Source organism: Punica granatum, chromosome 3 (genome assembly GCF_007655135.1).
Source record: "Punica granatum isolate Tunisia-2019 chromosome 3, ASM765513v2, whole genome shotgun sequence".
NCBI lineage: Eukaryota > Viridiplantae > Streptophyta > Magnoliopsida > Myrtales > Lythraceae > Punica > Punica granatum.
In genome coordinates, this window is record NC_045129.1 from 35,616,372 (window position 1) to 35,631,284 (window position 14,913).

Genomic DNA, 14,913 nt, shown 5'->3' on the forward strand with positions numbered 1-14,913 from the left:
CCTAAAAGTTAAAACTAGCCTGTTCTAAAAAAAAAAGAGCAAATTTTCACCCAAAAAATTAAAAAAGGAAGAGCGAAATGGAATGGATTTAGTCAATCACCAGGAGAAATAGTAATTAAAAATATATTAACCTTTAGAAATATTTCTGAATATAAAGCCTAATAAGCACCATGGCATACATAATACCTGCAGTTCGGACTAGTTCGTTAGATATATGATCCGATGCCATAAGTCGATAGATATACCTAAATATCCCCTTGCACCTAATATATATTTTAGTGTAAAACCTCGATTGGTTATATGAGTACTAATTCTGAACCCTAGCAGCAAAAGCTCTTATTATCTCCGGGTAATGAATGATGTCACTGAAGATTGATTCCTGGTCCTCCACAAGCAACTGGTTTGCCGAGGACGAAAGAACGTTGCCGCCATGATCGCGAGTGCCTGAGACATCAAAACCTTGAAGGTATTGGTGCACATTGCGAATTTTGTGGTAATGACCGGGAACGGCGCCAGCGTCATTGTCTCTCGCCTCCCTTTTCACCTCGTAGCTCGACTGATGATGGTGAACCGCAGGACGACTCTCTTCTGATGTGTATCCAGGAGCTGCTCCATCAATATTCTTCTTAGAGGAGGGCTTGGGCAAAAACCCTTGGCGGATTACTTCCTCCAGCAGCCCCGAGTCCGATGGCTCCGACAACTGCGGGAAGAACTCTATTTCTGATGAAGCCATGTTCATAGTACTATCCGCATTCATGAAGGGATGAAATTCACCGCAGTTGCCATGTGGATCAGTAACATTGCCATCAGAGATGGTGGCACTGGCCAACGGAGAGGAGCAAGAGGCCGCCGCGGTTCCTAGCTGGAGGTGTCCATACGAGTTAGGGTACATGAAATCACGGCGAAGTAGGAGTTTGTTCTTCTGGGCAGAAGCCGGCTCAGCTACCGGCGGCGGCTGCAGAGGGGTGCGGTGACCGTGACAGGCAGTTGGGACGTGGAGGTGCGACGGCGACAGCTGCCTCGGTGAGAAGACATTAAAGTAGTCAGTGATGTTACCGTGGTTGGATGGAAGCATTTTCATTAAGCGATGTGGTTGGACTTCAGGACTGGGTGGATATAAGAAATTGGTTCGGGCCTTGATGCCGCGCATGGACCTGGCTGCGCAGTCATAGGCCATCGCTGCCTCCTCAGCCGTGTCGAAAGTTCCCAACCAACGGCGCTCCTTGGACTGCGGGTCCCGTATCTCTGCAGCGTACCGGCCCCAGGGGCGCCGCCTAACACCTCGGTATCTTGTCACCCCAGAGGAGTTTGGGGCGGCGGAGGAGTCTCTCAGGCTTCTCTTGACGGCGGCAGAGGAGGATGTTGCCGTGACGTTGGAGAGGCACTTCTTGGTCGGTGCTGCAGAAGAGGAGGAGGAGGAGGGAACCACCATCGTCTCGCCATTCAGACGCCTTAGGGCTTCCTCCATCATTTTTAGGGTTTTGTTGTTGAGAGCAAAAGAGAAGAGTGCAGTACTGAACGCAGATAGTAATATTGTAGCAAATGGGGAGTGGTGAGGATCTATATATATAGACGTGAAAAGAAGAGGAGAATTTATTAAAATTATTGTGAAGTCCGAAAATATAAACTTTTTATTCATGATGTACTTTTTATCATTAAAGAAAAACGATATGAAATTTCATTTCAAAACTTCATCATTAGAGAGACCTATGATTTAATATAAGAATATAAATAGTAAAGTTAAATAAAATGGTATGAAAGTCTCATTAGTAAGGATCGAACTCAAGATCTCATGGTTTCAGACGGCGATTTGTACCACTGTATCAAATCCCTTTCCTCAAACTCTTGATTTTTTAATCACTTTACACTTCGTTCAAATGTCGTACGCGCCATATATATTATGTGTATATATATATATGTGTGTGTTTTTGGTAAATGAGGGGGTCGAGGTCTGAATACCGTATATAGTACATATTAAAAATGCTCTGTACATCTCAAGAAATTAATATATAGCAACATTAGTGGGAGCATGCACACACATGTAACAAACTAAGCATGTGCGTTACCACGAAAACAATAGGATCATCACCATTTAGGTTGCATCATCCCTAATAACATATTACTCAGACAAATTCGATACTTACTAATTTCAAGATGCCTAATAAACACATAATTAATAGATATTCTTCATCAAGTGTAACAAATTCAAATCTTTCAGAGCATGCCACATCTTGAAATGAAGACGGTGACGATATATATATATATATATATATATATAACCAGCATTTGTGGAGTCGCTATTAAATGCTATAGATTTCCTTGTGTTTCCAAAGATAGATATATATACACACACACACACACACATATATGTAATCTCGCTCAACGTGCATATTGCATGATAATATTAACGAAAGACGATCTGCACGATTTTCTTTCTCTTTCGAAATTTGGTTTTCTTTCTTCGTTTTTTTTTTTCGGGGGAGGGTGTTTAGTTTCTTTATACTCTTAATTCTCCCTGAGTAATGCTGAAAAGGTCATCATATTGTCCCTTCTCTCTCCCGTACGTGCCAATGTATTGTGCGAAGAGAAATAAATGAGCTCTTGATGATCATCTTAATTATCATCATGTACGAAAAAATTAGGTTCACCCACGATATAGACCCCGCAATGTGCATAACTAATAACGTTCCCTTTTCAGCCAATATGCTCTGAATGGGGGGTAATAAGTGGCTCTCTTTTTCCTCGTTTCTTTATACCCTAATCAGCAATATTTTTATTTTAATTCATGGTTAGACTTGATTGAGTTTTTCTTTTTTCGATTATAAAGGAGGTCATGAGCCTAACAAGTATAATAAAATAAAAATCATAAATATATCTAATAAAGGGATACGGTTAGTCTCACTTGAATATCGAACTTGAGACCTCTTGATCACCAGACTAGAGCGTACGCTACTACACTATACTATTTTTGATAGATTTGATTGAGTTTAAAGATTACCTAGCTAGTTTATGACCCCAAAAAATACATATATACCTAATTCTCTCCTCATCTATCATATTCATGGGAAAAATACTTACAAAGGTCGTCTTTCATAAGATTCAAACCTGATATTAATTAGCATTTTAAGTTAATTTCAAAGAAAAATGTGCTAATTAATCGCCCTAATTTTGAAAATGGAAGTACAGTGAAATAGGTTGCAGATTCAAATATTATCTCGCACTTTATTATCAATTTTCTTTTCTACTTATTCTCCGAGTATGATGATATAGTCATGAACTTCACGTGTAAAAGAAAAAGGGAATTCATTTGGTTGATCCCGAGTGTAAAAATGAAGATATCGAAAATAGAGACAATAAGTTGAAGGAAAGGAGCTTAGTACAATGGTATACGATTTACAGTTAAAATACGTCGAATTCAATATTCTCATCATAAATTCTATAATTATTAATATAATTTTCATTCAGAGATTTCTCTTACAATTGGAAAAAGAAAAACAGTACCACCGCATTTGAAAATTGCAATAAAACAGGCTAGCAGCAAGACTTTCCCATGCAGCATGCCCTTGAATTACGGACTTTATTAGGTTTGGTTAAATTCCTGCGCACGTACGAGCTGTTAATTTTTATATTCATTAATCTCGATTTGCTCAAATACAGACAATTTCTGAGGAGGGTCTGCAATATCGAAAGTAAAAACACGCACTGTAATAAAAGAGGTGAGAACCGGAAGTTCGGGCATTTACCAGATCAGATCAGATCAGCTCAGATCAGAAGGATGTAATGTGAATAAAGCTGCAATGCATATATATATGCATATGTATATATATGCAATATTGTCTGTTCCAGTTGCAGTTCCAATGGTGTTGGCGTTGGTGTTCTCTCTTATATTTATTGGATCTTCTCGGAAGTTGGAGATTAGAGAGAGAGAGAGAGAGAGACACAGAAGAGAAAACATCTCCCTCCCGCTGTATCTCTGTCTGTGACTGTGAGATGATTTATATCATTCTGAATGATTACACCGACGGCGCCCAGAAGTTGTTCCTCCCTTGTTTGCTGCAAGCAATCTTGCCATATATTGGATCGATATCTCTCCTTATTTTTCTTTTAAAAATTTACCCAGTTATTATAACTTTTAATTTTCTTTAGGGCCCTCATTCTGTTACTCTACCGAAAAAAAAAAATATAATTCTTTCCAAAGACAAAGGACATTTATAAGTTTTATATTACGAATGAGAAGTATAAAGAAGTACGAAAGTTACACGCTGACAAGATCTAGAGATAGAGGTTACATGGACGAGAATAAAAGATAGAATCTCATAATTAAGTTGGAAAAAATACGTGTAATTTTCAAGAAAATTTTATATGTAACGGAGGCATCACATTACATATGTTACAAATCAATTGATATATATGTGATTACAAATTTATGACACGTTGCTGTTAAAAAAATAAATTTTCTGATATGTATTGTAATACAATGCTCAGTGATACTTTCATCACATACGAGACTTTATCGTAATTTTCTCCTGAAGGTATATTTCATGAGTCCTCGTACTTCAGATATAGGCCCCTCATTTTTCCCTATCCTTTCCTTATAGATGCACGATATTCAGTGGGGGTCGGGCTGCTACGCTTTAATGCCATCGTTTATGTAGTAACCTGAATGACCAGCAATGCATGCCTACGCGGCTATGGACATGACGGACGAAGACTTAGTGCTGTATATTAGACTTCTCTATGCATTGGAATATATGGAAGAATATGCCTTTATTATGATATGAATGATATGTATGTGATAGGTAAAGTCCAATAATATAGCTGATGATTAAACTCATTATTATTTGATCATTTTTCTTTTTCATAATACGGGTATTTCATCATTTAATTAATGCAGGAGGTGAATCCTTTAGTATGACTCCGTGTCATGCTAATACGAATTCTCCCGTATTAAATGCGCTTAGATCCTGTAACCCACTACACATTCAATGGTGGAGAAACTCTATATTACGGTGACATAGAGTTATGCTAGAAATTTCCTACTGGGGCGGGGATTTATAGTCACATGGGACATGTCCGATTTAGGGTTCAGGGATTTGGCAAAGTGGATCCGATGGGACGTTGGAGAAAAGTTACGATTCAGAGCTTTTTCTTGATTTTGCCCACTAAAAGGGTTCATGGGTGGGGCCAAATATATAATGGTCGATTAGAGGAGTATTGCCCTTTTTTTAATAAAAAAAGTCTATAACTTAATAAAAAAATAAAAAAATAAATAGAGAGATAGCGTAGTATTATAGTACATGTCGTTGCTCGCTAATTATGAGATTACAAGTTCGTTACTTGCTAATTATAAAATTATAAATTCAATTTTTATTAGTGAAATTATTCGTCTTTTTTATTAATTATTAATATTTTATTTAATTATATTATACCTATAAGTCTCATGTAATGGGAAAAAATTATATTTAGGGGAAAAGGTGGCCAGAGTTGGATTCGAATTTTTTTAGTATTACTATATAATACCCTTTTTCTTTTTTCCTGAGAAAGATGCATGGTTGCCCTTTAAAATCCAGTAGTCTTATCAATCTCTGGGCTTACTCTACTGACCATTTGTCCCTTTGTTTCCTAAACCGGGAGAATTGAATCACAAGTACATAATTTTACCAACAAGATAATCTCTGTTCTTTTTCTCCCTCCCTTATTCAAATACCCTCTGCTAAATAGTGAGTTCCTATATATTATCGATGGATGTATAAGATAAGACGTTGTCACTGTTCTCAGAAAGAATACAGCTGCTGCATACACTTCATATTAATTATATATACCGTGTTCAAGATGAAGATGTGAAGAAGTTACATGTTCACGATTAATATCATGTGTTCAAGACAGTACCATCAATCGGCAAGGAGTTAATAATTCGATCAGAATGAATTAATTAGTGTGAAAATTCCACAACCGGCAATAGCAATTGTCTATTTTTTTTTTCCACAGTCAAATGGTATAAAATTATGCGTGCTATATATACTCATTTCGGGTTTTCGATATAACTGAGTATTGTTAGAGATTGACCCTTTTCGATGAACATTCATTCCTTTGGCATGGAGCTAGCAATTCTCGATATGCTTTAAGTTATCCTTTTGGCAGAAGATATCAGGGCAATATTATATGTACATTTTATAAATATAACTTATATATCCAATTGCAAATATAATAAAATTATATAAAGCTCTTAATAATTTTCTTTCCCCAAACGGACCAAACCCCTCCATACTAAGCAGTCGATGTGCCTCCATTCGAAACAGCTAATATATGATGAGTAACTACGCACTTATTCATTCCCCATGCAACGCACCGCATGCAGCTTGTTTTTTCATTAATATATCCTCTACGTACAGAGCTGCACTCAAATGCCATTTGCAGCTTCCCCGGCCCCTCATTCAATTCTTGGGAGTAGCTGTACGTAATATGCATATGTATGTTTATATAGTGTATATACACTATATGAAAGTCTCCTTTTCTAAACTTGAAGGCAAAATCTGGCAGTAATAATTTATTTTATTTTATTTTTTTCGATGTACAATTCGGAGCCAAAATGCTCACAAGGAAGGGGATGAAACAAAAATCAACTACGTCAAACAAAAGCGGGGCATGGAAACTGATCCAATCGAATCGTCAAAGGGTAGCGAAGTGATATTGGCCTGATGACTAGAGAAGAAATGAGAATCTAGCAGTAAATGAATCGTCGTTCGAGCCATTCAATCTGTGCGGATGTTGCCTTCCCTAATGTTGTGCCTTGAAAATGTTTTTTTTTTTTTTTTTTCTAATGAACTTGTGCCTCGAAAAAGATATAAAGAGAAAAAGAATTTAAATTTTCATTATGCATATCGGAATTCAAAAGTTCAATGAGCTAACTTTGGTTAATCAAATTTGAGTTATGTCGGTCCGTTAAGGGTATAAAGTTATCCTAACATGAATTTTCTTCATTCATAGACCATCGAAAAATTACTTGAATCCGACACGTTATTAAAAAAGAATTTAATTTTAACAGTAAAGAAAGTACATTAGGCCCTAATAAATTTTTTACTGCCCTACTGATTCCACCCCACAGGTGTTCTTGTTACAGCAGGTCCTGACCGATTTGTCCCCTCCCCAGCCCCCCCATCTACTTGCACTTGCTAGAGTGCTGCTAATAACTCTTTAACTCGTTATAGTTAAAATTAGACATGCGTCCGGTCTAGGCCGGCTGGGTCAGGTAGATTGCGCCCCAATATAAAATCAACCTCTATTAGATAGAAAACGCGAGATGACATTTTACCATGAAAGAAAAGATTCGGGCATGTTCTTAAATCTATAGCTCGTGGGGGTCGTTCCGAGCTGAATCATAACAAGGACTTTTCATGCGGTTGGACCTAAGAATATATGAACCATGAACTGTGTCCCGTGACATGTGATTGGCCCGACCAAGCACTGCCCCCTCCCATATGCCAACAGCAACGATTTAATTATCAGTCAACGAACGTGGTTGGTCTGGGGTTCGAGTTCTTGTGAATATATAAAATTCACGCCGGGAGAACTTTTACTCCTCAATAGACCAACCCGATTCATTGAATTAGTCGGTGCTCAAATGGGATTATGGATATCAAGGTTCGCACAAAAAAAAAATCGAGATTAGACTGGAGCTATACAATTAGGTATGTCCCAGATCAGCAATTAGGCTATATACACTATATGCATGTAAAGGTCAGACTATAATGCATATATAGGTTATTTGTACTATTGTCGACCTGTTGTCCCCTTGTGTTCCTCTTCCTTCTTCTAGCCTGCTACTCAAATTATTAGTCCCAATTAATTAATGAACCAAGTAAATTATTATCTCTACAATTTTAGTTTCCTTCCAAAATAAAATAAAATAAAATAAATTAAATTAATGATATATATATATATATATATCTATGATTATCTCTCTTCATAAATCAGTTAGTTGATTAGGAGAGCTTGGGCCGACTCAACTCGAACTTATATTAAGTAGGATATATTGCTCTTCTGAACACCAGATTAGTGCATACCGAAAAAAAGTGAATAGGAAGCAAAGGCCAACATGGGCCTCGTGGGCCGAGAGAAGTCGTCAGACGTTATAGAGGGCGGCCCAATCTTTTAATTGCGTTTGTGATGGCCCTGAGAAGAGGAAACACCAACGGTAGCAGTCATTTCTTAGTCTTATGTTATGGACGAGGCGCGCATAAAATGCAGTAGTACTCAATAAAATGGTTCTCGATAAAATCCGCGCATAACACGACCCGGTTTCTAGTTTATATGAATCAGGATATAGCAGATTCGAGAATGTGCTGTAATGCGTACAAGCATATTCCCGCAAATCTCGCCGAATTGAAAGTATTCGATTACTTTTTCGAGCATTGACTACTTATTAAGCAAAATCTCTTACAGAAGATCTCTTAGTACACAACAAAACCTGTATGACTCCTTTTTAAACCATAATATGTCTGCAGTGTTATTTACCGAAATCGCACCCTTAACTCCGGGCGAAGCCCACGCGACACATTCAAGTTCACGAGAATGATAGAATTCAAATCACAGCTGCTGGTCTAAGTATGGGTCTCCTGCAGAGTTCCCGCCATGCAAATATCCCGAAACACTCTGCGACACACCCGTGGCGAGGCCACCCAACATTGAAGTGCCCCACCCGATCCAGCTACTCTGAGCAGCCTGCTGCCTGCTCGCCTCGCGGGCGCTCCTCTCCTGTTCCTCGGCGATCATGTCATGCCACCTCTTCATCATGTATTCCCTGACAGCATGGGCACCTTCTAGGGCAATCTCCAGGGGCGGGACTATGAGCGGGTTCTGCTCTAGGTTCAGCTTCGTCAGGTTGTCGAGCCTGTAGAATGAATCAGGAAGGGCTCGGATTTGGTTGTTGCTGAGGTCTAGCTCCCTGAGGCTTATGAGGTCACCGAATGAGTCCGGGAGCTCTCTCATGTCACTGAAGTTGCTGCTGATGTTGAGGGCTTCGAGGTTTGTCAATTTCCCGATCGCCTGTGGGAGGCCATGGAGCTCGTTGAAGTGGGCATCCAAGTACCTCAAGGACCTCATCTCACAGATTGACGTCGGGAGTATGCGGATTTTGTTCAAGGAGATCGATAGCTTCTCCAGTTTGGACAGCCCAAACCCAATGTTCGTAGGCAAGCAAGACAGGTTGTTAAAGCTGGCATCGAGCACCTCCAGCGAACTGTTACACATCAGAAACCAATCATTAAGCGAATGAAGCCAGTAAGTCATTACTTGGTTCTGCTTAGCAAAGAGGACCGAACCGAAACTGCGCAGACCTGCACCACGCAATGCTCTCGGGAAGGGCAGTTAGCTTGTTTGACGATACATTGAGGATCTTCAGACTGACAAGCAAGCCGATGGAATCGGGGAGGGATCGCAGAAGGTTGGACGAGACATCGAGCTCCTGGAGACTCTTCAGCCCGGCTATTGCATCAGGAATGACCTGCTTCGACAAATAAATCAAGGCCGCGGGATCCGGCAATTATATTACCGATCTTTAATGAGTTGAGAACTTCAGAACATAATCAGTCCACGAGATCATATATTCATCATCAGTTTATAATTTGGCAATTTTCAATCTCCGAAACACTAAGTCGAATCGAAGAACTTCATATCATAGCCTCATGGCTTCAGCGCATCTAACTGACATCGAACGCGAACCGAAGCTGGCTCAAAATCAAGAATCAACACAAAATATTAACTAACCTCCAACTCATTGTTCGACAAGTTCATCACGACCAAGCTGCTGAGCTTACCGAACGCCTCGGGCACGAACCTCAGCTGCCGGCCTGAAAGTTCGACTCTCTCCATCTGGGCAGCGGCCTCGCCCTCCGCCTCCCTCAGAATCCTAACCACCTCCTCGTCCACCACCGATGCGCCCCCCAGTTCCTTCTCCACCGCCGACCGGTACGCCTCCACCAGCCTCAACTCCGCGTCCCTCAGCTGCTTCTCATACTCCGCGTGCATCTCGTCCAGCCTCACCACCGCCGCATAGATACCGGCCTCGGCCGAGCCGCCGTCCCCGAGCTCGGCGAGCTTCAGCCGGGCCGCGGACACTGCTAAAGGGTCCGGGCGGGGCCCGAGGGCGGCCAGGAGGGTCTGAGTTCGGTCGATGCTCTCTGGGATCGATTGGGTCAGGCGAGAAACGACCTTTGGGTTGGCTAAGTGAGGCAGCCGGGTCATCAAATCTTGGCCGAGCTCCGACGGAAGGAAGGGGTAGGAGTTGGGGTCGATTTGGGAGAGGACGTAAGCAAGAAGGGGGAACTTCTTGGGGTCCGGTTGCTCCATTTCTTGATTCTTGGATTCTTGCAGCGATGGGAGTGATTAGGAGACGAAGTTCCGCAGAGGATCGATAAGTGGGAAGAAGAAGAAGACGGGGAAGTGTGAAGAAAGGCTTAAACCTGCTGATCCGCTATTGGCTTGACGATAGAGGGGAGCCGAGTTGACTGTACCGAGGAAACGAGATCTTTCGATTCGATCTTATCAACGTTGCTGACCAAATGAAACAGACAAACTAATTGGTTATCCATCAGCGGCCAAAACTTGAGTCATCCATCAGCGGCCTCACCAAAATATCCAATTGGTTATCTTCGATGAGAGATTACACCACGTTTAATTTTATAATCAAATTTTTAAAATTTTAACTCTTCTTATTACACAATAAAAATTAATAATACAATTATTACATTTTCTTTTTTCTTTAATTTTTTTAACAATTCAATTCAAGTTCTAATATTAAATTTTCTCAATTATCCATTATTTTTCTATAGTTCAACAATACAATCATTACTTCCTCTCAACTATTCATTATTTTTTGACGTTTTTTCTCATAAATCAACAACACAATCACTACAATCCAATTAAAATTAAAACTCAACTCTACTTAACTCTAAAACTCAACTCTACTTAATCTCTCCATAAAATCTAATTCCTCTACTATATCACGCAATTCAAGAAATTTAATGTTGCATTTGATTTTAGAGTTGAGTAGAGTTAAATTTAAAATTTAATTTTTTTGTAATGATTGTGTTATTGAATTATAAGAAAAAATGTGAAAAAATAATGAATAGTTGAGATAAAATAATGACTGTGTTGTTGAATTGTGAAAAAAATAATAAATAGTTGAGAAAATTTAGTATTAAAAATTAAATTGAATTGTTAAAAAAATTGAAGAAATAAAAAAAATTTAATAATTATATTATTGAATTGAAAATAAATGGAGTAGAATTAAAAAATATTCGTAAAATCAAACAAAGCAAATTAACTTTGTTTTGATTATATTAATATAATATAATTTTACTCCACTTCACTTCATCATTTTCTCAATTCAACAACGCAATTATTATATTTTTATTTTTTATTCAATTTAATAATAAATTCTCTCGTATACTTTTTTCTAATTATTATTACAACATATTTTTTTATACTAAATTCTCCAAACTTTTCACTACATTTTTATCATTTTCTCCCATTTTATTATGAATTCTCTCTCACACTATTCAATAATCATTATTACAATCAATTTTTTTAATAATAATTTTTTTCAAACTATTTTATCAATCTCTACTCCAAAACCAATCGCCCACTTATTGTTTCATGAATGCAACCTGCTTTCGATTCCTTGATAGTACAGCTCTCATTCAGTGGTGACTGGTGTTATACATAGACGAGACACAAGGCAGGAACTTGGATACTATAGTCGGAGATGAACATTTTAATCGACTTACTCAATGAACAAAATTTTTTCCTTGCGGCACTCCACAAGCCGTTCGATATTTTACGCACTACAATCTTTGCTTTTACAAAGTTAAAACTAAATAGGAGTCCGACAATGTCTAAGCTCTCAATGAGTCGCCACTTGTCTTTCATCGGCGAGGTCACGTTCGACCTGAAAATTTTGAAAGGGAAATGAGTCGCCAAGAGGGAAGGGTGAGAACTGAGTGGACGTATAATGAGAGTCCCTTTGAAGATGAGGGGGAGAAGCTTTTTACCTCGACAAGAACCTTGGCTCTTTTCTTGGATTTAGCACCGTCTTCATCTTTCTTGGCTTTTCGCAAGGCTGCCTTGGACTCTTTTCTTCCCCTCTTCGGCTCAACTGGTTCCATGTCCTCATCATCTTCTTCATCGTCTTCACCTGCATCGACTACTCATATCATTATTCGAGTGATCACAATACACATTGCATGTACATTTTCCAGTTGCCCATTCAAAGAAATTGCTTCAGAAGAATTAAGTTTTAGCTTGAAATCATCATGGTGATCACAAAAGAATGGATCATTCTCCCCGCCACCCCCTTTCTCTCTCCACTCGGACTAATCCGCCTACTTGGATTCTTGTATTTAAAGTGATTCGTGTATCCACTCCAATCAAGCTATTGTTACAATGTGTTAGAAGCGCGTTCAATAGATTCGATATCAAAGAAAGGTAAGAAGTTTACCATTGTCAACATCAGCACCAACTCTATTAACAGCAAAACCACCAAAGTCTTCCATATCTTCTTCTTCTTCTTCTTCTTCAAGTTCATCATACCCCTCCACATATTCTACTTCATATTCCTGTTCCTGCTCGATTCACCAGTAAAGGCTCAGGGCAGAGATATAACTAATTGCCTAAAAGAAACCCTAAGTTGAAGTGATTAATTTAACTTCGTCAGAACAGTTAAATCCCAAAGATTCGAGGGAAGAATATAACCACTAAAATTACCTCCTCTTCTTCTTCACCAGCAGCTTGGAGTGTATCCATATCAAGCACTTTATTGTACTCTTTGACAGGGTAATTGTATATGTCGCCATAAACTCCTTTCTTGAGACGTTCTAACAGTTCGTTCTCAATACTCTGCAAAAACAAATTATTTTAAATGAAGCCTAATGTGATATCATGCGTAAAACGCGTCCGGCACAGCAAAGACAATGTTCAACCTTCTCCAAAACTGCTGCTTTTTCAGCCTTTTCTTCTCTTCTAGCCTCTCTTCTCTTCTGTTTTGTGGGTACTGTCATAATCTTCTCTCTGGGGGACAAAACAGACGCGTTTTAAGTTTAAATGGATAACATAACTTCCTGGCGAGTGAATGCCCACTATACCAGTTCAAAAATATAATATAAGAATATTCCACCCGCATACCTAGCACAGAGTGATACTTGAAATTTGCAATTAGATTTTAAAATTAAGGCGCATGCTGCAATTCTATTCACAAACCTTCTGTATTCTTATAATTCAGCCTGGGAATAATTGCTTCAAGCATGTACATAATGCTTTTAGTTTTATACACTGTCATATCACCTCCTCTGGCTTCAGACATAAATTTTTCCACAAACAAAAAAGTACTCAAACTCAAAGTATGATGTCATTTAAGATGCAAACACAAAAACAGAGGGATATTGTTCCGACAATCTACAAGTAAATAAGTTTCAAATACTGAAGAGGTTGTCCTCGGAAAATAAATCAATCAAGGGTGCTAAAACATCTCAGATGAACAGTATCTCTGTGAATCAACAAAAAACGACGAGTTAGAATCTGTTGAGAGTGTTCAAAGGTAACTAACCGGGTCTTCAACTCCAGCTTCCTCATCCGTAGGCGCATTTGAGTCATTTTTGTCAATCTCTGCTTGATTTTATGGACCAGCAACTTTGGCCAGTACATCTGTCAAAACAGAGAAGTGATGTGGCTTAATCATTCAATGGTCTAAGGCCACAGCTACAGACTATTAAAAGCTACACATAACTTTCCAATACCAGATGCTTGTCAATAATTTCAAGTGCCTTCTCATAATTTCTGGGTAGCTTTACTCTCTCCCACAACTTATTAGGCATGTGAGCCCTTTCTATGGTTTTCATATACAAGTAGAAAACACCTGCAGAAGAACAAAAAAGAGCAACTGAAGATCAGCTAAAGCCTACATATCTCAGCAGTCTACATCCAAAGTCAATAGTTGAACACAATCAGCTAAGCAGCTATCTAATTAGTAAGTAGTCCAGAAATTTCCCATTTCCCAGCTTCCCAAGTGACAGAAACATAATGCATCAGAATCAGTGCACCATAAAATTCTCAGCTTATAAATAGACAGAAACATGCTCCTTACATCGAAAAACTCCTGGGAAGCACCACAACAAGGAAATAAGGTCTCACCATTTTCTTCACGAATGGTGGCGTACCGGCTGTTAGCGAGAGGACAAGAGCTCCGGTTACAAACCCCAGTGACGTTATAAGGGTTTCTGCAGAAGATCCCGGTCTCAATTCTGCCAGGAGAAAAAAAAAAAGGGAGAACCATATGAAATGAAAATCAAACCGAACAATACATCAATTCGAGTCAGCAAAAAGAATTAAACGGGCAGTGCGAGCAAGCAGATTTCTGAGGTGGGATTTTCTCACTTGGCCATAAAACTACAATGTTTGTGGCGAATAACTTGCCAGATGACCTCATCGTGCTGCATCGTTTACCGGAATTCGATTGCTCCAACACCGCCCTTCCTGTAACAGAGGCAGGTAACCCAAATAAGCTTCGGGATGCCCACAAAAACGAAAATTATCTCCTGCAGAGTAATACCCATAGGGGAACAATCAATTACGAATCAAAGCCTCAGCTGATCAACAGAGTCAGAAGAGTGTACATATTCACAACAACCTTTAGAATGAAACGTCACCTCTTCCACTTCAGTTCGGCAATGGCGGTGCAGCTGCAGAAGCGGAAGAAGTTGCAGTCGAAGACGATCAGCGGTCGCCTGATAATGGCAGGGCCGCAGGAGTCAGAGAGAGAGAGAGAGAGAGGGGGGTTTTAGGGTTTTACACCGCGCCGGCGACGAGGACGGAGACGAGAGAAATTAGATTAGAGAGGGAAATGGGCCGAATGGGCCATAT

General features: G+C 39.3%; 3 protein-coding genes across 8 annotated transcripts; all 3 read right to left on the reverse strand.

Annotated features, from left to right (window-relative positions):
* Positions 1 to 307: 307 nt before the first annotated feature.
* LOC116200585 (ethylene-responsive transcription factor ESR2-like) lies at positions 308 to 1,471 on the reverse strand. Its single transcript, XM_031531419.1, has one exon. It carries the CDS (start codon positions 1,469 to 1,471, stop codon positions 308 to 310), a length of 1,164 nt encoding a protein of 387 aa, XP_031387279.1.
* Positions 1,472 to 8,382: 6,911 nt separating this feature from the next.
* Positions 8,383 to 10,583, reverse strand: LOC116200978 (plant intracellular Ras-group-related LRR protein 3-like). Its single transcript, XM_031532011.1, has 3 exons — positions 9,766 to 10,583; positions 9,336 to 9,502; positions 8,383 to 9,238 (listed from the first exon to the last, which is right to left on the reverse strand). The coding sequence occupies exons 1-3, from the start codon at positions 10,345 to 10,347 to the stop codon at positions 8,587 to 8,589; spliced, it is 1,401 nt and encodes a 466-aa protein (XP_031387871.1). The 5' UTR covers positions 10,348 to 10,583; the 3' UTR covers positions 8,383 to 8,586.
* A 1,162-nt stretch (positions 10,584 to 11,745) lies between these two features.
* On the reverse strand, positions 11,746 to 14,860 carry LOC116201670 (protein MAK16 homolog). 6 transcript variants are annotated; one of them, XM_031532975.1, is made up of 10 exons: positions 14,700 to 14,860; positions 14,428 to 14,526; positions 14,185 to 14,294; positions 13,791 to 13,909; positions 13,601 to 13,698; positions 12,978 to 13,065; positions 12,763 to 12,894; positions 12,497 to 12,620; positions 12,051 to 12,202; positions 11,746 to 11,947 (listed from the first exon to the last, which is right to left on the reverse strand). In XM_031532975.1, the coding sequence occupies exons 2-10, from the start codon at positions 14,487 to 14,489 to the stop codon at positions 11,903 to 11,905; spliced, it is 930 nt and encodes a 309-aa protein (XP_031388835.1). In that variant the 5' UTR covers positions 14,490 to 14,526; positions 14,700 to 14,860; the 3' UTR covers positions 11,746 to 11,902. The 6 variants fall into 6 exon arrangements, with proteins under 6 accessions (XP_031388835.1, XP_031388833.1, XP_031388836.1 ...); XM_031532973.1 differs by having other exon boundaries at positions 14,681 to 14,859; XM_031532976.1 differs by having other exon boundaries at positions 14,428 to 14,555; positions 14,681 to 14,859.
* Positions 14,861 to 14,913: the final 53 nt, after the last annotated feature.

What these genes read in the sequence shown, in the direction of transcription:
- LOC116200978 (XM_031532011.1), bottom strand. Translation starts at nt 10,347, where the DNA reads ATGGAGCAACCGGACCCCAAGAAGTTCCCCCTTCTTGCTTACGTCCTC. An exon ending in TGTCGAACAATGAGTTGGAG is followed by an intron (nt 9,503 to 9,765) that starts GTTAGTTAATAT and finishes TTGTCGAAGCAG; the next exon opens with GTCATTCCTGATGCAATAGC. An exon ending in GAGAGCATTGCGTGGTGCAG is followed by an intron (nt 9,239 to 9,335) that starts GTCTGCGCAGTT and finishes GATGTGTAACAG; the next exon opens with TTCGCTGGAGGTGCTCGATG.
- LOC116201670 (XM_031532975.1), bottom strand. Translation starts at nt 14,489, where the DNA reads ATGCAGCACGATGAGGTCATCTGGCAAGTTATTCGCCACAAACATTGT. An exon ending in AAGCTGGAGTTGAAGACCCG is followed by an intron (nt 13,066 to 13,600) that starts GTTAGTTACCTT and finishes TTTGTCCCCCAG; the next exon opens with AGAGAAGATTATGACAGTAC. An exon ending in TGGTGCTGATGTTGACAATG is followed by an intron (nt 12,203 to 12,496) that starts GTAAACTTCTTA and finishes TGATATGAGTAG; the next exon opens with TCGATGCAGGTGAAGACGAT.
- LOC116200585 (XM_031531419.1), bottom strand. Translation starts at nt 1,471, where the DNA reads ATGATGGAGGAAGCCCTAAGGCGTCTGAATGGCGAGACGATGGTGGTT.